Consider the following 27,771-nt stretch of genomic DNA (forward strand, 5'->3'; position numbering starts at 1 on the left):
TTCAATTAGTAATTTTTTGTATACTTCTTATAAACCAAATGTTGGAAAATTAGTTGTCTTTTTCAGAGATAATTATAAATCTGCAAAACAGGATATGCAGTCAAAATGAAATCAAAACAGGAACTCTTTTTAATTTATATTTGCAAGAGACTTTATCTCCAAATATTATTTATTATATGAGAACAAAAAAAAAATCACCATGTGTTTTGTTTTTAACTAAAAAGAACTGGCTTTCCTGTCCGTATGTATGCTGTCTTGAGTTCAACCCCAATTCACTAGGGGCATGCCTTGGGCCTTTCACATTCTTTCAAGCCCCAGTACTAAAGGAAAAAAAAAAAGACACTAACCTTCTTGGCACAAAACTAGACCCTGGCTGGTACATCAAACATTGCACACACGTCTGTACCCTCTGGGGTTAAGGCTCAGCTGCCATATCAGGATCAGTCCATATGATTACTATGTTTATGACCATGCAGTTACTATGTTTATGATCATATGATTGCTATGTTTATGATAGACCCACCTTGCTTTCAAATTGAGACTTTAAGATTATACACGTCATGCCATCCTATCTCATCTATTTTTGACAAAATGTGTAGGTGAGATTTTAGGGTTTTTTTCTTTTTCTTTTTTTTTTTTTTTTTTTTTACGGTAGGGATCTACGAAGTCCTTTGGAATCAGTCATACTTGTTTAGTTGATTGCTAAAGTGCATCTCTTTCAATGGGGTATTTTTAAATAAGCTGTAACTTTGGATGTATATTACTGGAGGAATGGAGCTGTGATCCCTGTCAAACTGAGAAAAGCAAGGGTATGGGAAGACTCCTTTGGCTACTTAGTGCTTTGTAACTTTTGAGGAAACTTTGCAGCACGTAATTCTAAGAAAATTGTAGGAAACAGCAAAGTAGAGCCGGGTTCTTCGTGGGGGAGGGGAGCGAAGTCTGTGCTCATGGAGCTTCAGTAATGTCTGACTTGATCCTAAACACTGCGGTTGAAATGTTCCTTTAGAATGATCTTGTGCATTCCACAAAGGCATAAAATAGTAAAATCTGCTTCTTCCCTTAGCCAGTGGTTCTATATTAACTCAGGAGCTATAAAACAAAGTTCAGATTGATGTTATTTTCCAACTGTGAAAGTATGTTCACCTTATGTATTGAATACAAACATTTCAACAGGCCCTGTTACCCACTAGCCTGACTGTTAGCTTTTTATTAAAGTATAAAGGATCTTTACACTTCTGTGTGTTAACTTTTAGTGGATGAAATATGTATTGGTGACAAATGTAAACACATGGATTTACTAAGTACATAAGGTGCTCAGGTTGAAATGTGTGTGTCTCTCACTACATAAATAAGTTGACAAACCTGAATTATGAAGAATTTAGCAGTTATTGCTCAGAACAATCACGTATTAGCCCGGGTTATAATTCTCATCTCTCTGTGCATTTAACCGGCTGTGCCTTGACAGAGGAATAAGGCAACATTTTTAAAAATGCAGTCTTTTATTTTTTTAATGCAAGCCCCAGCATCTTTACAAACCCTCTTTTGTATGAAGTTAAGACAAACTTAACTAAAGGCTTAATTGTACCTTGTGAAGTCAGATGGTTTAAAATGTGCTATGGAGATCCACGTGAAGAATAAGATGTAAAGCATAATTTTGTTGCCTCTGAACTTTGGAATTCTAGGCAGACCTCTTGCATCAGGTACAAATAAACCAAAAAGGGACATGCAGAAGTGAAACCAGTCCTGTGGCTGCTGTCAGATTTGACATTCATTCCACTGATGATGTGTTTGTTTGGCTTGTTTTTCTCCACTTCAAATGTTCTGTTTTTCCCCCCTCCAGAAATATGGTGAAACGGTGTTAAAACTGTCCACGCACACTCTCACTCTGGGAGTTCATGCAGAGGACACTCAGCCTGAGGACCAGCAGCAGGCCAGCAACCCCCGCCTCCCTCCCACGCGGAATGCCACCTCCCGGGCCCTCCCATCACACCCTGGCTTGCTGTGTTGCTCTGTACGAATGGGGTTTCTGTTTCCAGCCTCGATAGTCCAAGCTCTTCTCTTCTTGGATGCAGGGGCTTAATTCAACCCACTTTCCTCTGCCTTGACCACCGATCAAATAGGCAAAGCTACTAGAAATTGTGTGGAGTAATTTACCACTTACTATCTGTTTCCCATGACAGTATATAAATCTTTGTTTTTATTTAAGGGACTCAGAGCCAGGCAGAACTTTTGGGGTTATTAGTTTCATATTTTATTTAGTTCTATATTATCAAATTAAACCTCTAATTATATGTGTCACTTTACAGGCAAAATTTTTTTTTAAAAAGCCCTGTCAGTATGAGCAAATAGAAACACATTTAAATTCCTGTTTAAAAGACTGTCAACATAATTCTTCATATTCAGGAATCAGTTTATTTAATGGGCTTAGATTTAAAGAATTTTTTTTTGCATTCTTTTTACTAAATAGGTAGAAAAATACCTTTTATTATAGGTAGGAAAATACCTTTTATTATATACAGTGTATTTTGGTATAGTATGTGTTATTGCCCTAGCTGGATGTCATGTATATTCTGATAGTATTAAAATATTTTAAAATCTAAAATCCCCAGTCTCTAAATTCTAAGAAAAAAAAAATGCTGCACATACGTTCAGCTACGGAAGTTGTACCATGACCTTTCAGAGGGTTTAGCTGCACAAAGTTCTACGGCTTTTTCAGATTTATTGCCATAAATGGTCTTTTTTATAGCTCAATTCTCTGTGCTCTTTGTCAGTAAGTGGGCAGATGTTTTTGCCTTTTTATAAAACTGCAATAATAGGCATGTCTACTGCTTTTACTTCATCAGCTAGAAGAACCATATCCATGGCTTATCCTGATGACAGGTGATTCACCTGAGCTTTGTTCCCAGATTGGTAGCGGGCAGCATGGCATGTCGTAAGTGGCCCTTCCCACCAACTGAATTGAAAAAGGTTTCTCTCTGATTTAGATATAAATTTACGCTTTCACCTGTCGGAGGAAAATGAAACCATCACTAAGAGTTTTTTATTTTGCCGGCAGGTTCGTGTCTGTGACAAAGTGATTTATCCCCAGGTGAATTACTCCTTCACATTGGTGTGGCAATGACTATTTAATAAAGCTATTTATGGAAAGTCCTTAAGTGTGTGGTCCCCGTTCCCACAGTGTGTCACTGCCGCCGCCAAGTGACAGGTCTGAAAAATCAGCAAATCCTAAACAATTAAGGCATCAATTCCTCCTTCCCAAACCAAGGCCCCTGCTACCTCCTAGATAAAGATAGTGTCTACTTCTGTAAGGAAAAACGAAGACCCTTCCCCAAATCACACTGGACCTATATGAGTGTCCCTCCAAATTCATGGGCTCTCAGAGAAGAATGGCATGGGTGATGAAGAAAAGAATTTCTTTCTCTGAACAAATAGATGTAATTTTAGGGTTGAAGGAGTTTGTGTGTGTGTGTGTGTATGTGTGTGTGTGTGTTCGGTTAGTTTACCACAATCTTACACAAAAATCATACCATACAGCAGGGAAGAAATTCTGTGTCTTAAAAATCCACCAGTCACACCAAAAATTTGTAACTCCGGGAGCACACAAATACTTGGGGATGTATGCAAAGACTGTTCTCTTCTGCAACCTCATTCTTGAAGGGGGCTAAGAGCTTTTCAATTGCTGTGACATTTTCAGCCAGGGAAGTAGTAGTTGTTGCAGAGCAATGTTTTACAGGCAATTACTTTATATGATCAATGGAGCAATTCCCCTTCCAGAAAGGAACCAAAGCGATCTAGTTAAATCATTAAAGAGAGAAAGAGAGTGGGAGAAAGGGTTCATCTCATTAGCAGGTGCCAGTGCTGCAGGCTCCGTGGCGGCACACAATGTCACTGGCCCTTTAAGACAATGACTGTGCTCCCTCCACCACTGCCACCCCCTCCCCTGTAGCTGTTGACAGGTCTAAACCTCCCTAGCAGCCCATTGTGGCCACAGTAGGAGGCACCTGCAGAAAATGTGCCAAAACCAGGCAGGGAGCAAGAGCTTTTCAATAAGCTCCGCAGCTGGAGAGGAGATGCAACACTAAACAACCAGCCTGGGCCCAGGCATGTGATGGGAAAAGGGGTCAAAAACAGACACCTCCTATGGGCTTTCTGAGCACTGTTCGGTTCAATTTGCTGACATCTTCTAGCTGGCTTTTCTCTATTTGCTTAATATGCTGAGGTATTTAGCTTAAAAGCACTAAATGCCCCATCATGATGAGCCGTTTTCTCTTTCCCCATTTACTGTTATTAAGGACATTTTCCAGCATTTTCACTCTCTTTCTGCCCCAAACTAAGATTGTTTTCTTTCACTCCTCTCTCATGACTACTCACAGGCATTCTCCACCACACACCGCCTGCTTGATTTTACTCATCTTTAATTCAGGGACGAGTAAAACTCTCCAAATTTAGAATCTGTGCTACCTTTTTAAAGCACACACTCCTGACTGCTTTTGGCACATGTGTGGAAGCTGAATTCTTGCATTCCAACTAGCAAACATGTATTGTGCATCTACCGTGTACCCATCTGCGTTCGCGGGGCTTCTAGAAATCCACAGGTGAACAAGACATGCTTTTCCTCTTGTACTGTTTAGGACCCAGCAGAGGGAATGAATAGCTAATATAACTGTGGGTTCTAGGAATTTGTTTTACACCCAGGCGCTTGTCTTTGTAATATCTACAGCCCTTTTAAGAATAAGCAGGAGTGGAGGGAGAGGACGGGCAGTACCCTGGGATGGGCTGGTGGTATATTGGCTCTGTCAAGTGTCCCTTGGGGAACCAGAGGACAGAGTCTCAGTGTCATCTCTTCAAGGTAAATGGAGAGAGAACCGGGCCTGGTTCCTCAGTTTTGGCAGCTCTTGTGTCTCCACGACTCCTTACGTGCACACAACGCTTCCCAGTTTTTGTGATTTTCCATCTATTTTTCTTTCTTGATGTAGTAAGGCATTATCTCTGTCTTGCAGATGAAAACATCTGAGACTCAGGGCTAAGCACCTTGCCCAAGGCCACACAACAAGTAGGTGGTAAGTGCACAGGCCTGCCAGGGACCCAGCTCCTCTGCGCCTACCTAAATCTTTGCTTCCCTCCTGCCGGGTGCTGCCTCTTCAAACTGTCAACCAGCACGAGTACGCGACTTAAGAGCAACATGGAAACAAAGCGACATTTTCACAGTGCAACTCTTTTCCCCCCTCCTACAGATGGAGAGTGTTGGCGTGTACGGATTCTGTGGGTGTAAAGCAAAGAACAAAATGAAGTGTGATTCAAGGTGGGAAATAGCCGCTTCAGGTAGGAAATGAACTAATGTGTGTAAGTATCAAACTGGCATCCGAAATAACTGCCCCAGAACCTCATTCCTCTCGAGAGGGACTAGGTACATTTAAAACTGGGACGTTTAAACTTCTGCACGTGTAAGATGTTTGCCAAGCCACTGCTGCACCTGCTTGTTCAGAATACCAGCAAATGGGAAGAGGTTTGAGAGAATTTCAGAGGCACCCTTGAGTCAGGAAACAAATTCGTTTCCCACCTATCCAAAGCCTAGAATCGTCGCTGGCCACAGTCACACGCACAGATCGTGGACCTAGCATCCAGGTAGCCTGCCGGCCTCATGCTGTCTTCCTGCCCTGCTCTGGTGGCCCTGGGAGACTGGCTCTGTGAGGGCCCATACAAAGGCAGGAAGAGATGGCCTCTCGCTCTTCTGGGCTTGTTTTTGCCTTAACATGTCTCTCCTCTCAGAGGACTGGTCCTCTTCCTTCTTCTTCTTCGGTGCCTCCCTCCAATTCTGGAGAAAACAAGTGGACTATTCATGTAAAAAGAGAAAGACTGAGAAAGGGAGGGGGAGATGCCACCGACAAACTCCATTGAAAGCCACTGGCTGTTCATTTACATTCACACTTTTAAAACATGTTAACTAATGATGTTAAATGGTTTGCCAAAGGTCCTGGCAGGTCAGTTGTAGAAGTGTCATTTCTGCCTAATTAGGGCTCTTGTGGCTGCCTGGGGCCTCCCAGTGCAACCGGTGACAAGCCGAGAACTGACAGCTTCAATTGCAGCCAATAGGAAGGTTGGGCTGGTCATGTTTTCCAACTCAGCCAGGTGTTTGCTGAATGGGGGAGGGGCCTGGCGAGATCTGAGCGCTTCTATGATCCTTTTTCTTTTACTGCTGCCTCCCAAGTCCTTTCCCTTTGCCTGTCTTGTCTTGTGTCAAGGTCAAGAATGGGCTTCGCTAAATCAGCAATTTGGGTTATCTCTGGGAGGCCATTAGCAATCCCCAGCCCAGACGTTTCAAGTGGTCTCAGACCCCAGATGCTAGATTTTTTCCTCCGTAAAAATCAGACAGTAGGAAAAGAAAGGGAATGCTTTAGGTGAAAAACAACAGTAAGAAGAAAACAAAACAAAACAAAACAAAACAAAAACACAGAAAACTCTGTGTAGCCCTGAAAGTGTTAAACTTCTGGAGACATAATAATAAAATTGCTTAAGAAGAAAACCATGAAAGCATCCCGATCAATGCTTTAAATATTGGAAATAATAAAAGACCATAGTGAAAACAAATTATGTAATATTCAATGGGATAGACAGTGCCTGTCACATAGTAGGTGCTCAATAAATAAATTTATTGATCTGAATTGGTTTTTCGGGAGAAAAATTATTGTCTGAGAAACAAAGAGTGATTGGTTGAGATTTTGCTCTTTTCCATGCTTGCTTTAACTCTTTCTATCATGTTCTTTGAACTTCTCAGTTGACCATAAAATGCTTGCTAAGTTGTAGTTCCACATTATGGGTTGGCATGATTATCTTGTTTCTTTGTTTTGTTTTGTTTTTAACGACTTGAGCAAAATACCATTAATTCTCAGCTCCCCCAGGCTGCAGCAGCTACCACACAAAGAAGCAGTCCTATGGCAATGACAGGACATCTGTGTCCAGGATTTGGATTTGACGAACTGGCAGTTCCTGCAGGGATGACGGTACTCTCTAGTTGTGTCTGAATTGGACGCACTAGCACTTGAGCACACACAAACGCACGCGAACAGACGGAACATGTTATGGGCCTATTAGCCAAGGAATGACAGAATTAATCCATGGGCATTTGCGGCCAATGTTGTGTTAAACTAAAGGGAAAAAGTGAACTGGAAAAAGCAATGTTTGTTTTATGAAAATCTCAGACCCAATCCTCAGGTGACAGTTCGGGAAACGAGGGGTGTGTAAAAGAAAGGGCATCTGAAACTTCGGTTTTTCAGCTTTCTTTCCTTGTCTCATGACCTCTTTCCCACCCGCTGCCTCTGTTTTCTCTAATACGGAACAGTGAAAATGGGGGCCAGCAAAACAGATTGTTGATGCCTGTTGATTTTATCAAAGGAAGGTTAGATTAAGTAAGATGGCATAAATAAGCACACCTAGGACAATACCTGGCATGTATCAGGTGCTCAGTAGCAGTGAATTCTCTCCCTGCTGTCATGAGTTCTTGAAGGTTGGAGACCATGCGCTGTTCTGCGTGCCAAGTTATTTTTTTTGCCTGATAGCAGGTGAGCTACTGAGTGAAGGCAGAGACTGGACACTGATTCAGCTCTGAATCTTCAGCACCTGGCATGGAAGGTGCACAGGACATATTTGCAAAAGGAGAATTAATAGAATTGACCAATAGGCTGACCTCCTGAATGATGAGTGAGCAAATTCATCTAGAGGTATTCAAAACAGTTTAGTTGACTGTCCCAAACTTTCTCAGACCTCTTCTGCCACTGACTTCCCTGAAAAGACCCTTTGCGGCCAGGCGTGGTGGCTCACACCTGTAATCCCAGCACGTTGGGAAGCTGAGGTAGGCGGATCACGAGGTCAAGAGATTGAGACCTGGCCAACATGGTGAAACCTCGTCTCCACTAAAAGTACAAAAATTAGCTGGGTGTGGTGGCACGTGCTTGTAGTCCCAGCTAGTCGGGAGGCTGAGGCAGGAGAATCGCTTGAACTGGGGAGGTGGAGGTTGTAGTGAACCAAGATCATGTCACTGCTCTCCAGCCTGGCAACAGAGCGAGACTCTGTCTCAAAAAAAAAAAAAACAGAAAAACAAAAAAACAAACAACCCCTTCGCATTTTTGTCCTATCCTGTTTTCTGTCCCTTTCAGACCGTATCACGCGTTCTTTTTCCTCTTTGGTGACCTTCTTTGTCTTTCTTGCTGCTCTTGTACACTGTTGTTTACTCACACTGCTTTTATTCTGAGCTCTCTTCTATTTCCGGTTCTAACGCCTATCTTGTCTCTGCCTCGCACACTCACCTCCGACTCGGAGTCCTGACCTGCACAGCTGCAATTGCTGTTTGCGCACTTTGAGGGTGAACAGTTGTCATGCGGCCCTTTTGAGTGCTAAAAAGTGACCACTTAAGATTTTCCTCGTGGTTAGGAAGATGAGTATTTTAAAATCATTCTGGAGGAGATTAGTGGTGAAGAAAACCTTCCTCAGCAACTAAATCATTGTGGAAAAATAAGCCAATTAGTCACTAAAACAAAAACCTTTTGAAGACTTGTGAACAGAGGAAAGAACATGTGAATTACAGGCTTTCTGTTTCGTGGCATTGATAGACTCCAGTAGTATTCATGATCGCTGATCATCGCGATGGTGACCCCGGAAAGGTAGAATTATGTTCAGTTGAATATTACCTAACCCTTCTCAAAGGACAATTTGATTTTGTTATTCCATTGTTAAGGGCTTTTTTTGGCCCTTCGAGATCTGGCTCTGGCTTCTCTTTTACGTTGAACCCTCACTCTGGTTGTGCTGATCTGCTGACCATCCTCTGGACATGGTAGGGTGTTTCATGCCACAGGGCCTTTGAATAAACCTTTCTTATCCTTGGAATGAATGCCTTTTCTTCCTTTTGTTCCCCTGCCAAACACATGCTATTAGGAAAGATTCAACTCCATGTCATCACCTCCACAGAGCTTCTCCTGACACCTCCCAAGTTAGATTGACCTTTTTCTCTTTTGTGCCCCCGACTGTCGAACTTGATGTTCTTGTCAATAACGACAATACTGGTAGCGATGATGGTTTCCTTTCACTGAGTGCCTTTTGGTTCCAGTAAGTGTTAAGTGCTTTCACTTGTTATATCATTTAAGCCCTGCCACCCTATGAAGAGGCCACTATTATAGATACAGTCATGCGTTGCTTATTGACAGGGGTATGTTCTGAGAAATGCGTTATTAAGCAATTTCATCATTGTGTGAACATCATAGAGTGTACTTGCACAAACCTAGATGATATAGCCTACCACACACCTAAGCTATTATATGCGGGATAGCCTGTTGCTTCTAAGCTGCAGACCTGTACAGCATGTTACTGTACTGAAGCTGTAGGCAGTTGTAACACAGTGGCAAGTACTTGTATATCTAAACATAGAAAAGGTACAGTAAAGATACAATATTATAATCTTATGGGACCACAGTCATATAAGTTGTCTGTCGTTGACCAAAATGTCATCATGCAGTGCATGACTGTATTTTACCAACAAGGACGCTGCAGCTCAAGTTGCACGTTGGATGTCATACAGTTTCAAAGTGGTGAAGCTGGGACGTGAACCCAGCCAGCATGACTCAACCCACATTATTGGCCACCATCAATACAGAACCACCAAACCAACTACCTCCCATTATAAGTAGCCAGCATGGTGATAGGAGGGGCATTTTCGTTTTCAGTGTGTCTTCTCTAGACGGTGAGCTCCTCGAGGTTGGTGACACTCATAACTTTGTGTTCTAGTGCTTATCCTTGGGCCAGCACATGGCGGAGACTCTAAGTGCTGACTGGATTTAATAAGATGGAATTGAATTGTACTGTAGTATATATTAATATATATGTATATATGTACATATCCTCTCCCTGCCCCTCTTGCTCTTTATATATATATGCATATACCTATAATATATGCATATTTAGATAGGCTTTTATATATATATATGTATATAGTATATATGTACATATATGCATTTATTTTTTTGAGACAGGGTCTTGCTCTGTCTCCCATGCTGGAGGGCAGTGGTATGATCATGGCTCACTGCAGCCTTGACCTCCCAGGCTCAAGGGATCCTCCCAGCTCAGCCTCCCAAGTAGCTGGGACTACAGGCATGCACCACCACATCTGGCTAATTTTTGTATTTTTTTGTAGAGATGGGGTTTCACCCTGTTGCCTGGTTCTCAAACTCCTAGGCTCGAGTAATCCACCCACCTTTGCTCCCAAAGTGGTGGGATTACAGATGTGAGCCACCACAACCAGCCCATATATGCATATTTAATATACATGTGTAGCATATACATATACATCTACACATCCATGCACATAAATTAACAATATGTATATATATGCATAAATTCACATATATTTTCTGTATAAAGACAGCAAGAGAGGCAGGCGGAGAAAGAATCAGTTGCAGTCTGGAGGAATATACGTGTGTTACATGGTTTCTCTGACTTTAAATTCTCTGTTAATCTATATTCCTTGTAAAGTAGATGGTAGCATGTATCTTGGCCTACATGTTTCTAAAGACAAACCTCTAAGCTCTTGAAGTTCTGCCATGGTGTGTCATAGAGTACATTTGAGTCAGAAGGCCCATTGGAGGAGGAGGATGCCTGGCTAGAATAGTGTTCTTGAGTTTTTCCATGTGTGTTGTCTCAGGTAGGAAGATGACAAGTCCTACTTTGTTCATGTGTGATTCCTCATCATTCAGTCCCTGGAGGCTGAGCTTGTTAATGGTGGTGAACACGAGTTTTGTTCTTTGCCAGGAGCACCCACCAGTGCCCATAACGCCCTCCTGGAATGTGCTGGGCAGTGTGTTTCGGGTAAGACTGACTAACGACCCAACACTGAGAACGGCCTTAACACAAACCCAAAAGGCTCTGCTAGAGCTCAGAGGCAGCCATGAGATTGGGAGAGCTGGATGACGGTTTGCTAAGATAATTCAAGCTGTCAGTCCTCCTGTGTACCCTTTGGATTCTATTATCATGCTGTTGCTTGTAGAGGGAAAAAGTTCGTGTCATTTATATACAAGTGCCCATTTGACATTGAGTAAGTCACATTTATTTTACCCTATATGAACACAAAATCTGTGTTTTAAAATCAGATTCTAGAACTTTAAAAGGGTTCTTATGTATTGTTATGAAGTAACTCAGTGGCCCTCGGTGAGCCCGCCCCACCTGGCCTGTTGGGTGACCCTCTTCTTGCCCCCTCACCGGTTCTGCTCCATGTTTCTCTGTCTGCGCCTTGGCTCCCCTTCCCGGAGCCCTTCCTCTTGGCCTTGCCAAATCCTGCCCATCCTTTGAGAACCTCTTATGCCCACGGCTGTCTTACCCCTTCCTGCTTTGCTGTGGTATCCATTAGTCTGTTCTCGTGCTGCTAATAAAGACATACAAAAGACTGGGTAATTTATAAAGGAAAGAGGTTTAATGGACTCACATTTTCACATGGCCGGGGAGGCCTCACAATCATGGTGGAAGATGAAGGAAGAGCAAAGGGACTTTTTACATGGCGGCAGGAAAGAGAGCTTGTGCAGGGGAACTCCCATTTATAAAACTGTCCGATCTCATGAGACTTATTCACTACCATGGGAACAGTATGGGGGAAACTGCCCCCATGATTCAGTTATCTCCACCTGGCCCCGCCCTTGACACGTGGGGGTTATTACAATTCAAGGTGAGATTTGGGTGGGGACACAGCCAAAATATATCGGGCATATGCAATCTGGTCACCCCTTCCAAACTTCTCTCTTAAAAATGCAACATTCTGACAGCATGTGGAGGCTTGGATGGAAACACAGTAAAAATTACAACATTGTTTCTCACACTTTTGCACCAAAGTGAAACAAATGGCAGAGCTGAGGCATCTGGTGTTTCTGCGAGAATGGAATGGAATGTGGTTGAAAATTTGTGTTTTTTTTTTAAATATTTGCAACTATTTATTGTTCTTCCATAAAAATCAGAATTTGTGGTTGTGTATATAAAAGTAATTTTCTAAAGTGTGCCTTTGTGTGTCCTTGATGCAGGACCAGCTCGGACTTGTGACCTGTGCGGTCACACAAGGCCCTGCACGTGGTTTAATGCTCTGCTGTCACCATCTTGAAATTCTTAATACCATGAACGAGGGGTCCTGTATTTTTGTTTCATGCTGGGCCCAGCAGATTACATAGGTGGTCCTGCCTTTGGGGTTCTGCAAGGCGACTAACTGTGAAGCATGCATCGAGTTACAGCTTTAAATCTTAACATGACTTCATCTGTTATGGTCTACCCAGGACAGTGCAGGAAGCTGGGTGCCCTTTAAGAAAGGAGTCTGGGCTGAAGGAGATGGAGAGGTAGAAAGGGTTGGGGGTCCTGAATGCCAGCTTTGCCAGGGCCATGCCTTGCAGCCATGTCCTTACTGCCTGTCTATCACAGGCCAGGAGGTGAACAGTCATTCTGTAATTCACATGCAGTAAAGCTTTTTGAGAGTTCTGTTTTTCACCTGGAACTGCCAAGTCATTTGGTGAAGATTTCCTGCTTGTTTGAAGTCTGCAGAGAAAAACCGCTAATGAAACATACCACATTTGGAAATGAACTTTTTAAAGTATGTATCCATAAGTTCTTATTCCAGCTCTTCCTTTTATTTTATAAATGCCTGTCTTATTTCAAAAGGGGCTTTCAAGGCAGAGGTATAACAACATAATAAGAACAATACATTTGAGAAACAGGACTGAAAAGAAACTAGGGCAAAGTCAGGGGTAAAGTTGGATCACACATGCGTACCACGAGGTCTTACTGAATTTTAAATTTACAAATGCCTGTAAGCTTCCCAGTCGCAGGACAAAGGAACACAATTGGTCACATCTATATGCAGCAGGGGAAGGGTTGGGCGGACAGCAGCTCGCAACTTGGCTTCCACCGTCCGCCGCAGAGAATTTAGAGGCGTCTTGGGAACATGAGTGGGGCTATCCAGGAATCTGTTTACCTGAGGGACTAAGTTCTGTCCCTTGGGCATCCCCGAATAGTCCAGAATGAAGCTTTATTTGGAGAAGAGGGGCAGTTCGGAGCACTTCATGGTGTCTTGTCACCCAGTTTGTCCCACATCTGCCTTCAGACTGAGTGGGACTTGAGCAAACAACACCCAGAGGGCTTCACTCATCCCCGCCACTGCGCTGGCCCTGCAGTGTTGTGAGTTGGTGGCTCCAGTGACATGGCAGCAGCGGTGAGCCCGGCGCTGGCAGTGTTGGTGACACTCACGTGGTGGTGGTGGCACCAGCACTGGCGGTGTCTGTACCAGCAGGAGAGGTAGCACCGGCACCTCCAAAGTGGATGCGGCAGCATCACAGTGGCCGCAGGTGCCAATCGGCTGTAGTTGGTGTGAGGCAGTGGCCGGGAGTAGCCCAGCAGGGGCTCTGCCAGCAAGGGCGAGCCCTGCGGACGACTCCATGGGTGACAGAAGCCTGGACACAGGAGTTCTTGGAGAGCCTTATCCAAGGAGGTGCTTGAGGCTCCCCCTTGAGGAAGACCTCTCCAGCGGTGGGGGAAGTTGGAGCCAAAGAAGGCTCCTTATGTTGTCAAGATGTCTCTTTTTTAGCCTTAGGATATTGTGACCCCTGAAGGTATTAATGATATTCTAGAGCATTTGAAAGACAACAGCCAACTAGCTGGTTAAGCGCAGCTCAGTTTTTCCCTAGTGTGGGTGGCTGAGCACACATTCATTAATTCAGTGATTCATTCAGCCAACATCTGCGGAACCCCTGCTGGCTTCTGGAGTCAGATTGCTGGGATCTGAATCGGGCTTGCCACTTACTAGTCTATGACCTCGAGCAAATGACGTGATTCCTCTAACACCCAGTTTCCCCATCTGTAATATGAAATGTGAATACTAAGTATCTGCCTCATTGGATTTTAGGAGACTCAAATGCATGTCAAGTATTTAACATGGCGCCTGGCACAGATTAAGCATCCAAGAAGTGTGAGTTATGATTAAAGGCTGTGAAATGTACAAAGAGCCATATAGTCCCCCATTCATTCAAGTATTTTCTGTCCATATAAGGAAATGCTACATAGCCCAACTCCAGAAGGCTACACATTAACTGAGGGTATCACACAGTAGAGAAATTATGGGTGATTTGATTTGATTATTTATCTGCTTTTTAGGAATTTTCCAGTGTATGTGAACTGTTTGTGAGATTTTAAAACAGAAGGAAAAACAACCCCATTTGCCCTTCCCTTTGGTACTTCTGTGACATCCGTGTCGTCTATCAGTTCCCATGCAGGCAGGGGCAATGACACTCATGCATCTGTAGATGGCTCAGATTCTCAGAAACTTTTCTTAGAGGATCTGCTTGTAGTTTCTGGCTTTTATGTTTCATTCATTCATTCATTCATTCATTCATTCATTCATTCAAGAAATACTTACTAAGCACCTCCTATTTGCCAGGCACATTGATAAGTTCTGGTGAGTGAAAGCCAATGGCTCCATTGGTGGAGCCAGTAATTTATCAAGGTTCTCAGACTGTCATCCAATAATTAAATAAATATGTTATGACAGATGGAAGTGAGATGAAGGCAAGGAATGTGGTGCTGTGAAGGTGGACAGCAGAGATGAAGGTGGAGGTGGGGGGAGGGAGGATTCCCTGGGAGGTGACGGGAAAGCTGAGCTGTGAAGGTGCATAGGAGTTATTGGGTATGTGTGAGGGTGGGGCATGTGCGGTCCAGACAGAGGAGCAGAGTTGACTTCGGGGCCACACAGAGAATGGAATTCCCTTTCCGTGTGACAGCCCTTCACACATCTGTAGGTGGCTTCTCCCCGGGAGCCTTTCTGTTGTATTCCTGCCTTCTTCAGCTTTTCTGCCTGGGATGTGGTGTCACAGCCTGTTTTCATTCTGAGATCCAGTTTGTTCGTATCCTTCTTTTTCAATAACAATTTTATTGAGCTATAATTCACATGCTGTACAATTCACTCAAAGCTTATAATTCAATGATTTTTAGTGTATCACAGAATTGTGCAACCATCACCATGATCAATTTTAGAACATTTTCATCACCCCAAAAAGAAACCCTTATACCCGTTAGCAGCAGCCACTCCTCGTTTCCCCCACCAATCCCAGCCCTGGGAAACCACCAATTGCTTTTAGTCACTATAGATACACCTGTTCTGGGCATTTTTTATAAATGGAATTATATAGGATGTGTTCTTTTATAGCTTCTTTCATTTAGCATAATGTTTTTAAGGTTCATCCATGTTGTAGCATGTATCAGTACTTTGTTTGTTTGTTTCTGAGATGGCATCTCACTCTGTCACCCAGGCTGGAGTGCAGTGGCATGATCTAGGCTCACTGCAACCTCTGCCTCCCAGGTTCAAGCAATTCTCCTGCCTCAGCCTCCCAAGTAACTGAGACTACAGGCACGAGCCACCACACCCTGGTAATTTTTTGTATTTTTAGTAGAGATGGGGTTTCACCATGTTGGCCAGGCTGGTCTTGAACTACTGAGCTCAAGTGATCCTCCCATCTAGGCCTCCCAAGGTGCTGGGATTACAGGCATAAGCCACCATGCCCGGCCACTTCATTTTTTTTAATTTATTTACTTATGGCTTTTTTTGAGACAAGGTCTCACCCTGCCACCCAGACTGGAGTGGAGTGGTGCAGCTTCGACCTCCCAGGCCCAAGTGATTCCCCCACCTCAGTCCCCCAGTAGCTAGGACTACAGGTGTGCACCACCACACCCAGTTAATTTTTGTATTTCTTGTAGAGATAGGGTTTTGCCATGTTGCCCAGGCTAATCTCAAACTCCTAGGCTCAAATGATCTGCCTGTCTTGGCCTTCCAAAGTGCTGGGATTGGCCGGGCATGGTGGCTCACGCCTATAATCCCAGCACTTTGGCAGGCAGATCACAAGGTCAAGAGATCAAGACCATCCTGGCCAACATGGTGAAACCCTGTCTTTACTAAAAATACAAAAATTAGCTGGGTGTGGCAGCGTGCTTCTGTAGTCCCAGCTACTCCGGAGGCTGAGGCAGGAGAATTGCTTGAACTGGGAGGTGGAGGCTGCAGTGAGCTGAGATCGCACCACTGCACTCCAGCCTGGGCAACAGAGCAAACAAAACAAACAAACAACAACAACAACAACAACAAAACACAAAGTGCTGGGATTACAGGTGTGAGCCACTGCACCCGGCCAGTCCTTCACTTCTTATAGCTGGATAATGATAATATCCCATTGTATGGATAGATCATGGTTTTTCCATTAGTCAGTTGATGGGTGTTTGGGTTGTTTTCCTTTTGGGGCTTTTATGAATAATGTTGATATGGACCAGTTTGTGTGTGGACGTATTTTTTTGCTTTTCTCGGGTATATCTTAGGAGTGGAATTGCTAGGGCATGTGGTAACTCTATATTTAACCTTTTGAGGAACTGCTAAACTGTTTTCCACAGTGGGTACACATTTTGTATTCCTACCAACAGTGTATGAGGGTTCTTATTTCTCCACATCATTTCCAACACTTGGCATTATCTGTCTTTTTGATTATAGTCATCCTTCTGGGTGTGAAGTGGTATTTCATTGTGTTTGGGTTGACATTTCACTGATACCTTATGATGCTGGCATCTTTTCACATACTTAGTGGACATTTGTATATCTTCTTTGTAGATATATCTGTTCAGGTTCTTTGTCCATTTTTAAATTGGGTTATGTCTTTTATTGATTTGTAAGAGTTCTTTATATATTTTAGATACAACTCCCTTATCAGATGTATTATTTGCAAATTTTTTTCCCTTTGTGTGTTGCTTTTTCACCTTCTTGATGATGTCATGCTTCAAAGCATGAAGGTTTTTAATTTTTATTAAGTCCAGCTTATCCATATTTTTCTTGTTGCATGTGGTTTTGGTGGCATATCTAAGAAGCCATTGCTAACAATGCCACAAAGACTTATATCTGTATTTTCTTCTTTCCTCTCACAAGAGTTTTATGGTTTTACCTCTTAACGTTTCGGCTTTTTGTCCATTTAGAATTCATTTTTGTATATGGTGTGATGTAGGGGTTCAACTTCATTGTTTTACATGATATCCAGTTGTCCCAGCACCATTTAGTGAAAAGACTATTCTTTCCCCACTAAATTGTCTTCACTCCCTTGTCAAAAAGCAATTGACTGTACATGTGAGGGTTTATTTCTGGACTCTGAAATTCTATTCCATTGATCTGTCTGTCTAGCCCTATACAAGTACCACACTATCTTGATCACTGTGGTTTTGTAGTGAGTTTTGAAATTAGAAAGTGTGAGTCCTCCAACTTTGTTCTTTTTCAAAATTGTTTTGTTTATTCTGCGTCCCTTGCATTTCTTTGTGAATGTGGGGACCATGTTGAGACTGTAAATCAATTTGGGGGGTATTGCCATTTTAACAGTATTAAAAATCTTCTCATCCATGAACCTGGATTACTAATCTGTCTTCTTTAATGTCTTTCAACAGTGTTTTGTAGTTTTCAGAGAATAAATTTTTCACTGCTTTTGTTAAATGCATTCCTAAATATTTTATTCCTGTGATGCTATTGTAAAGGGAATTGTTTTCTTAATTTTATTTTTGGATTGTTCATTTCACATCCCTTTTAAAACGTGGTCCCTGGAACCATCAGACTAGCACTGAACACAGTGGGATGTTCACTTCAAACTTGTGGATGTGATTCTGTACTATAACCTCAGACAAAGTTAAGCTTTTTGTGGAAGAGGTGAGTTGGGGTTGGGTGGTTGGTGCACTAACAGCACACCATTGACTCATGTCAATAAAAGCCCCTCACACCTTTTTAAGTCTTCTGCTGCTAGGCCATGCCATCCTTATTCTGTACCTGGGCAAGTAGCTCTTGGGTGCCAAAAATAGCACCTTACCCTTTCCACCTTACCCTTTCCATTGCATATTCTTGGGTCCAGGCCATTGCTTCTATTCTAGGAGTGAGAGTGATTTGGATGCTAATTCTGACCCTGGGTCATGACATCTTTGTTCTCAGCCTATCCACGAATGCAGTAAACATGGCCTCTTTATTTTCATTCAAGCCAGTGATAAAAATGTCCAATGGGACTTTGCAAAGGATAGAGGCTTGAAGTCCTGAATTCAGAACCTCTCTCTGAGAACATTAAACTGTAGCCTCTGAAGAACAGTATCCAACCAGTCCCCAAGCCATCTAATGGTCCATGCACAAAATTCATGTCAACCCCACTGAACTTATCAAATTCATAAACTCTTGATCTCCCTCATTTCTACCGGTCTCTTAATCCTATCAAGGAAGGAAACAAGATTCACTTGAAAGAGTATTTTCTCTGTGAACCCACAGGGGGTCCTGGTGATTCCTGCTTTCTGCATGTTCATAAACCACAAATCCCCTCTAACAAGCCATTCCTGAATTGTTTTCATCAGCCAGTTGTTCTCTTATCGTAAGAGAATTAATCTCAGATGGAGAAGCTGAAGATCTCCGAAGGGAAGGTCAGACATAAGACTGGTAAGTGTGAAGGGAAGACTAGAACCCAAAGCTTATAGTGGCATGTCCTGTGCTTCCTCCACTAGTAATAGAGAGAGACAGTTCCCATATGGACAAAGACTTGAGCAAGTGTGGATGTGAGAAGAAACTCAGTTGTCCATGTCCCATGTCCTCAGATAAACCCAAGTGTACTACTTACTTTACGCAAAGTGAAATACTACTGCTCTATACAAAGTGATGTCAGTGCCTTAGCGAACACCAGAAGATAGGCACAGCACACAAAGGTGTCTTTTAAATCACATTTGTGGTTTCATATTATCTCATTTAATTCCGATTCCTCTTAGGCCTGGATTATCTGGATTATATGAATTCAACCAGCACCTACTCCTGTTTTTTCAGGCCCACTGGCAGGCTCTGGGGTTTCTGAGCTGTAAAGGGCATAGTCCCTACACTGTGGGAGCTCCTGTCCGACAGGGAAGGTTGACAGGTGAGTCCAGCCCACTGTGGTAGATGGTGACTTGCCGTGCCATCCCCTGAGGTCCAGGCTTTCCTCTCATGCAGTCAGGATGGCAAGTGACACGGGTGGATCAGTGTGGAACCACAAACCAGTCAACAGATAATAATTTCACATCTATCATGTGCTGAGCACAGTTCTACACATTATGCAGCAGTGGATAAAATTACAAGTCCCTGCCCTCATGGGGCTTCCATTCTAGTGTATGTATGTGTGTACATGTGCAAATCTGAATATGTTAAATGATAAGTGGTATGGAGAAAAAATAAAGCTGGATGGGGAATAAAGAAAGATGGGCTAGAAATGAGGTTGGAATTTAAAATAGGCATTCTGGGGAGGCCTCCTGAGAAGGTGGCATCTGAGCAGCAGCCTGAGGAAGGTGGGTGATCAAGCCATGTGGCTGTCCAATGGAGGAGTGTCCCAGGCTGAAGGAAGGGCTGTGCTAAGGTCCTGAGGTAGGAGGTGCCTTGTGTGTTAGAGGCCCAGCAAGGAGGCCACTTAGCTGGGAGATGAGGCCATGTAGGGCCTTATAGGCCCTAGCAAGGACTTCAGCTTCTCCTCTGAGGTGGGAAGCCAGGGTCTTGAGAGGGAGAGTGACGTGATCTTACATTGTGAACTTCTATTTTTGAAAGGTCCCAAAGGTCATGCTGGGAATAGACTTTGGTAGGAAGTGGGGTGGCAAGAGGAGAGGCAGCAATTATGATGATGTAGGTGGAGATGGAACAGATGTGAATTTAGAGGAGAAGGTGGAGGGGTGAGAAGCAGACAGATTTTGCAGGGGTGCAGGGGGAGGCCATAGGATTTCTGGGGACTGGATATGGTTGTGAAAAAGAGAGGAGTAAGGATGATGCTGGCATTTTGAAGGGTGGAGTCACCAATATGATGTGCCAGCCACTGGAGGAGGAGGAGCGGGTTTGGGGTGGAACCTGCTGATTTGGAGATCAGGTGTCTGGGAGTCTGTTTATTAGAGTTACCTGTTAGACTGCAAGTGGAGATACGGTGAGCTCCGACTGGAAATGTCAACGTGGACTCATTAGCATATAGTTGGTACTGAATACGAAGAAAGCGGAAGAGATCCCCCAAGGAGAGAGTGTAGATGGGAATGAGAGGTCTGAGGACTAAAGCCTGGAGCATTGTCACATTTAGAGCCACAGCAATGAGGCGCAACCAGTGAAAAAGTCTGAAATGCTGTGCCGGGAATGAATAAGACAAGCAGGAGGATGTGGTGTCCTGGAAAGCAAATGAAGAGGAGAGGGTGGTGACTGGCCGCGTCTAATGAGGGCTGAGAACTGATGCAAAGTCATGGTCACGTGACCATACCACTGGTGGCAACAGCAGGCAGGTAACACTCCTGGCTTCCTCCCACAGGATCTGTGTAACCGCATCCCTGACCAGGTGATCACAGTGACTGTCTCCTGCACAGATCTCGAACTCCACGCCTGTCCTCCCACTCCTATCATGGTCCCTAAAAATGGCAAAATTAATCTCTTTCCCTTTGATACTCTCACGTCAACAATATGTTGCTGTTCAAGATGTTTGTCAAAGTACAGAAACTGTATTGTTTGTCTCTTATTTTTCCTTGATTTTTAATTTTTTAAAATATTTTGCTGATCAAGTCATATTTGTCTAATTCTAATGGTACTGACTCAGTACAACCCGTTTTTACCAACTAAAAACACATAAATTGGCTGGGCACAGTGGCTCATGCTGGTAATCCCAGCACTTTGGGAGGCCAGGTGGGTGAACTGCTTGAGCCTAGGAGTTTGAGATCAGCCTGGGCAACATGGTGAAACCCCATCTTTACCAAAAAAAATACAAAAATTAGTCAGGCATGGTGGCATGTGCCTGTAGTCCCAGCTACTCAGGAGGCTGAGGTGGGAGGATTGCTTGAGCCCAGGAAATTGAGGTTGCAGTAAGCCGAGTTGACGCCACTGCACTCTGGCCTGGGCAACGCTGTCTCAAAAAACAAACAAAAACCAAAAAATCCTATAAGTTCTTTACAAACATGTATGGCTACATACAGATTCCCTTACAAGGTGCATTTCCAGTATACATATCCTACAGTAATACGATTTTCCCACGTTGCCATTGTTCTCTGAATCAGTCTTACCCACCTGTCATAGCCTGTTCAGGCTGCTGCAACAAAATACCTTAGGCTGAGTAATTTACAAACAACAGACATTTATTGCTCACAGTTCTGGAGGCTGGGAAGTCTAAAATCAAGACACCAACTGATTTGGTGTCTGGTGAGGGCTCATTCCTCATAGGTGGTGCCTTCTGTGTGTCCTCACATGAACAAGCTCCGTCAGCTCTCTTTTATAAGGGCACTAATCCCATTCACAAAGACTCCACCCTCGTGACCCAGTCACCTCTCAAAGGCCCCACCTCTTAATACAAGCACACTGGTAATTAGATTTCAACATAGGAATTTCACAGGGACACAAACACTCAGACCACGGAACCCTCCTATGTAAAGTGCAAGGGGAATTGTCCGTTCTGCCCTGTCGTGGGTAGGGGTCAGGGAACCCAGGGAATCTTAAGAAGTGGAGCCATCCAGATGAGAGGGGAGCAAGGGCTCCTCAGGTGGATGATGGGCATTTGGGGCAGAAAGGAAGGCAAAGGCCGAATCTCAGAACTGGGAAAATGCAGGTGATTTGGGGACCAGTGAATAAGCAGGGTGTCACGCGACACAGGGCTTGGGGGTGCTGCTTGTGAAGAAGAGGAAAAGTCAAGGGTTTCCCTTGTGGAGCATCTGTCCCAGAGAGAATGGGACCAATGGAGACAGACACACGGAACAACAGAGAGGCCCAGAGAGACAGGAATCCAGCGACAGAGAGTGACAGGGGCTGCAAAGGGTTAACAGAGCAGGTCAAGGTACAAACCTGGAAGCAGGAAGGGTGCCCTTAGGTGCGATGATTGCTCCTGGAGACACACTGAGATGTGGGGAGTACATCTCTCACCATTTGACATCGGTTATTTTCCTTTTATTTAAAATTCTTACCAAGACAGATTTTGATGTTTACACTCACTGATGGAAACAGAACCATGATTTAGGGATCATATACTCCCATGTCCCTTGTCCTAACATTTCTTATCTCTGACAGTTACATTTTTCCCTCTGGGGCACCAGACCACTGTGTCAGTGTGTTGTGGGGACGTGCTTGTGGCCTTTTCTTTGGTGGGGACAGCAAATGGAGATGTAACTGTGTCCCCCTTCCATACATCACTGCCATTACAGTTTGCATCAAGCAGCTGAGCAGAGCAGGGAAAAGAACCAGTGGGTGACCTGGGACACCATAGTCTGACTATGGGGCGGGCCCAGAGTCTACCTCGCTGGGCTGGGGCACAATCCTACAGGGTCCAAGAGAGACAACCTATGAGGTAACTGTGTCCCCCTTCCATACATCACTGCCATTATGACTGGCATCAAGCAGCTGGGCAAAGCAGGGAAGAGAACCAGTAGGTGACCTGGGACACCACTACAGGGTAGGTCTGGCTGTGGGGCAGGTCCAAAGTCTACCTCCCTGGGCTGGGGCACAATCTTACAGGGGCCAAGAGAGACAACCTACCAAGGCTTGTAGGTTCCTGATTGTGACAGAGCTCATATGCCAGGTTGAGGAGTTGAGACTTGATTCTGTAGCTCAGGGAGAACCATCCAAGTTCTCAAGGAGAGGGTGAGATGGTCAGGTGTCTTACTATTTGGAGAGACCCCTACTGGCAGTGTGTGGCCAGGGAAAGGTGGGAGGCAGGGAAGCCAGACAGGAGGCTGATGCAGTTGCCCAGGTGAGAAACAATCACTCCTAACTCAGGGCAGAGACACTGGAGAGGAAGAGGAAGCTGGAGGGGAGAGTGTCATTGTAAGGTCAGGTAACAGGAATCGGCGCCTAATTGGAGGTGGTGTATGATCCAGGATGTCTGCCAGGTGTCTGACCAGGGCAACCAAACCGCTGCTGCTGCTCTCAGTTTCCGGACGGAAAGTAGTGAGACGGTCTTGTATAATCTTCATCTTTGCAGATTATCTTGACTGACCCACATTCTTCATATTTGCAGATTATCTTGACTGACCCATATTCTTGAGGCAGGGGTTTTTTTGGGGGGGGGGTTTTGGGTGACGAGCCTGAAATATTTTAACAATGGCTGCGATTCTCCACTTCTCTTCATTCTATTGGCAGCCTGACACCCATCGCTAGGGTGGTGAAGCACAGAGAAATCTTAAATAGAAGATCATTATGCATAGGTATGAATATGCCATGCCCCCCCCCCCCCGCGCGCGCACACACACACACACACACACACACACACACACACTGAATTTCCTCTGCCAGAGCCTTGAACCGAGTGAATAGAAGACCAGCCTGTCCCTGAACTTGACGGCATCAGGAGTAGCTCCACTAAGGTCACCGCAGAAGGCTGTGCCAGGGGTTAGCACCCAGCACAGAAGCCGGCACCTTGTTCCCTATTGTCTCTGGAATGCCATTGTTTTAATTAAGCTGACTTTGTAGCCAGGGCTCATTCACTACAGACAAAGCCTCTGTTAGAAAAAATTAGATCTCAGAAGCTTCTAGAAGCGAGGGGTGGAGGGTGGAATCACAAGCCACTGGCGGTAGAAGTTTCGATTCTAAATCCCCAGGAAAAAAACAGCAAATGGGTTTCTCCTTTTGTTAATTGTAAAAAAATAATAATAATTAAATATGAAGTAAATCTTCATGGTGGGGTGGGGGAAGGGGTATAGGTTGCAAGAATGATTCTTCCTTTCTGCCTAGGAAATAACAGCTTAGAGTTAACAATCCAGATGATTCTGGCAAACTGTAGATTTCATGTTTCCACATTCGGCAGCATAGTTGATACATAAGAAGGAAGAATGATTTGAAACGTGATGTCATGACTGGAGCTGCTGATTGTTTTAACACAGCTTAAGGATTGATTTCCCCACCACAGAAATAAACTTAGCCTCAATCCAATACCGAGCAAAGGTGTTGGAAGCGTTTTGTAACCCAGAGCATAAAAAGTCATCTTTTAAACCATAGTACCAGAAACTGTTGAGGGCTCCAGGCAATTTTAACCCTCTGGTATTTCTCATTAGGAAGACTTTTGTCACCCTGAAAAGAAGGAAAAACCCCATTTAAAAAAAATCATGAGTGGCAGATTTTCAGGGAGACCACGCGGCTGCAACCGTCGGAATTAGATGTTGGGGCTGTTTCATGCCAGCAGGACGGCGCCGGTTAAGCTTTCAGGAGCTGTGTGTCTCACCAGCTTTAGGTTAGGAAGTCAGGTGCATGAGCCACATGGCACCTTCTCTGCTCGCTCCTTCAGTGACATGATTTGGGTGCTGTGAAGTTTGGAGTTAGAGCTGCTAAAAACTCCAGGCCTCGGAGAAAAGGTGAAGAGTGCATTGATCAAACTGTAATTTGGAACATCATTGCCTGGCACATGGCCAACATTCTCTGCCTGGTATGAGGGGTGCCAGAGACCAGGCCAGGCGTCCTCTGCCTCTGGGGATGGCAGCTGAGCAGGAAGAACAATGTTTTCAGGAACGTTTTGTACAGTCACTCCTCTGTCAGGGGCCAGATGATATGAATGTGGCAGAAAGAATGGCTGATTTGGAGCTGGAAGGTCAGCGATTGCTGAGTAATCAGGCTGAGTAAGCCAGTGGCCTTTGCATGAGGGTTGAGACTCCAGTTCTGGTATGCCACTCACTCTCTCTGCGGCCAGCATGCGAGTTCCTTCCCTTCTCCAAGCCTCAGTTTCCTCTCCCATAAGATGAGGAAGTAGCACCTGCCAGAGAGGATGCGTGGGCTTTGATGGAGGTAATGCACCTGCACAGCTCAGCACAGAGTCTGGCCCAGTCAGTGCTCAGTGAGGGTTTGTTCCGATCCACGGCCCGGCTCCTTCCTCTTAGGGCCGCAGGTGCTGAGAGCCAGAGCAGAAACACGAATCCCCCAGAGATACACATTTTATCTTACAGATGCATTGCTTGGGAATACAGCCCTTCCAAAAACAAGCTTTCTGTTTTTGAGGCTTGTCAACAGCACATGCTGAGCAGCAGGCAGAGTGCACTAAGAAGAAGGATTTGTGGCTGGCAGCGTTTGGTGGGGGAGTCGGAGGGAGTGGCCCAAGGGAAAATGACAGAGTCAGGGCCCTGCCATGTTATCCTGGAGAATCTGCTCACCTGTATAAAACTGGGTAGCAGTTTCCTAGTTCCTTCCTGGAGTTTTTGCTTGTTTATTTTCCTTATTTATTTTTTTGAGACAGGGTCTCACTCTTCTGCCCAGGCTGGAGTGCAGTGATATGATCTCGGCTCACTGCCATCTCCGTGTCCCGAGTTCAAGTGATTCTCCTGCCTCAGCCTCCTGGGTAGCTGGGGCTACGGGCACACACCACCACACCTGGCTAATTTTTGTATTCAGAAAATTACAACGTGGAAATGGGGTCTTACCATGTTGGCCAGGTTGGTCTCAAACTCCTGGCCTCAAGTGATCCGCCTGTCTTGGCCTCCCAAAGTGCAGGATTGCAGGCATGAGTCCCTGGGCCTGGCCCTCCGTTTATTTTTTTTGTCTTTTGGATCTGAGGCAGAGGATATCCACCACTCTGGGCAGATTTACAGGTGACCCGAAGTTGGAAGAGGCTGGCTGATTGATCAGCTGCTGGTTTCAAAGATATCTCAGAAATAAGAACAGAGCTGGTGCTAATTAAAAAAAAAATTGGGTAGGGATAAATGTAAAGTCCTGTACTTAGGTTCAAAAGCCAACTGTAAATAAACTGCATAACTGCAAGATGAGGGGATGGTGTGAAAAGACTGTAGGGTTTATCCCAGTTTACTGAAAAGGTCAGACTGCCCTTTTGCTGTCTACTCTCCATCTGATGGGTTTTAGGAAACTAAGTCTTAGCTCTGGTTGAAGGGAACTTATTCCCTCCTTTATAACATAGGCTGTATTTTTAGAAAACAAAGTTGCAACCCAATCACCCTCTCAATACAGAACAGGAGAGGTATGTAACTTCCCAGCAAGGTGATGGTGGTGAAAGATGATCCCGATCTTGCAGTGGTCCGTGGTACTCATTCCCTGATGTCCTTACCTGGTGGTGATTCAGCAGGTCCCAGAAATGTCCTTTCCCTTTTGGCACTGAGCTGTCTAGTCTGGCCCAAGGCCTGGTCTGGCCTTTCCACTAGGACACAGCTGGATGAGGGGTCATCAGGAATACTGGGGAGGGAGGGTAGAGAGTGACTGCCAGCAGAGAAACTCCAGTTTTTACAGTTTAGCAAAAATGTTCGAACCCATTATTGGCTGGAGTTGAGTGCAAAGTTCCATGGGGAGAAAAGTTCATCTTTGGTGCAGGTGGGTGTAGGTAGCAGATGTGGCTTTTCACTTGCTGAGATATGTCACAGGTGAGCAAAGATAGGGAAAGGCTAGGAGGCAAAAAGGGGGTTCCTGTATGGACCCTCACCAAGAGCTGGCTGCCCTCTGCTTTGGGAACTCCACTTACATGTCAGACCTTCCATGTGTGACTTTATGTCTCTTAGAATCTTTTCTGGCTTTTCCTCTGTGCTTCTGTCTGAGTATTTTCTATTGACTCAGTGATCTCTACTGCTCTGTCTAATCTGCCCTTTAAACCATCTACTGACTTAATTTTAGTTATTCTAGTTTTCGGTTCTAGAATTTTCGTTTAATTCTTTTTTAAAAAATAGATTCTAATTTTTTTGCTGAAATTCTCTGTCTTTTAATATTTCCTCCATCTTTTCCTCTGTCTTCTTGAACATTGCTATGACAGCTTTTGAAAAGTCCTTCCTGGCTAATTCCAGCATCTGGATTATCGGAGGGTCTGTTCCTATTGTCTTTTTTTCTTTTGGATTCTGGTCATTGCGTCCTGTTTGTCTGTCTGTTATTCTATTACTAGACATTTCTATAATTTTTTTTTTTCTTAGCAACAAGGTCCCTCTCACTTTGTTGCCCAGGCTGGAGTGTAGTGGTGGGATCACGGCTCACTGCAGCCTTAATCTCCTGGGCTCAAGTGATCCTCTTACCTCAGCCTCCCAAGTAGCTGGGACTACAGGTGCTCATCACCATGCCCAGCTATTAAAAACATTTTTTTTTTTTGTAGAGAGGGAGGGTCTTGCTATGTTGCCCAGGCTGGTCTTGAACTCCCAGGCTCAAGCAATCTTCCCGCCTTGGCCTCCCAAAGTGTTGGGATTACAGATGTGAGCAACCGTGCCTGGCTTAGAGTTTTTAATTGAATGCCAGACATTATGTATAAAAATGTGAGAAAGCAGCCAGGCACGGAGGCTCACACCTGTAATTCCAGCACTTTGGGAGGCCAAGGGGGGCAGATCACGAGGTCAGGAGATCGAGACCATCCTGGCTAACACAGTGAAACCCTGTCTCTACCAAAAATACAAAAAATTAGCCGGGCATGGTGGTGGGTGCCTCTAGTCTCAGCTACTTGGGAAGCTGAGGCAGGAGAATGGCGTGAACCCGGGAGGCGGAGCTTGCAGTGAGCCGAGATCACACTACTGCACTCCAGCGTGGGCAACAGAGCAAAACTCCATCTCAAAAAAAAAAAAAAAACTCTGGATGGCCTCTTTCTTTAATGGCAGATAAAGTAGGAGCTGGTGGCTGCATTCCTCAGAACCTTAGCTCTGCCTGCCTTTGGCTTACCCCTGTCCAAAGGTTGTAGCCTTCCAGGTCTTCCACCCGAACCCAGAGAGTTCAGCAGGGCATCTCCCCTGTGGCAGGTCCTGGACTTCAATCCTCATCACCGTGGCATCCCAGGATGGCTGGAAACTCCTAAC

General features: G+C 44.6%; 1 protein-coding gene across 1 annotated transcript in view; it reads left to right on the forward strand.

Moving 5' to 3' along the window:
• HSPA12A (heat shock protein family A (Hsp70) member 12A) overlaps positions 1-27,771 on the forward strand; it is a 178,946-nt gene that overhangs the window by 9,458 nt on the left and 141,717 nt on the right. The window contains exon 2 of the mRNA XM_032176778.1: positions 5,235-5,322. Within this exon, the coding sequence (XP_032032669.1) occupies positions 5,235-5,322 (88 nt within the window). The remainder of the gene's footprint in view (positions 1-5,234; positions 5,323-27,771) is intronic.

The sequence above is a fragment of the Hylobates moloch genome, unplaced genomic scaffold (assembly GCF_009828535.3).
Source record: "Hylobates moloch isolate HMO894 unplaced genomic scaffold, HMol_V3 SCAFFOLD_3, whole genome shotgun sequence".
Classification (NCBI taxonomy): domain Eukaryota; kingdom Metazoa; phylum Chordata; class Mammalia; order Primates; family Hylobatidae; genus Hylobates; species Hylobates moloch.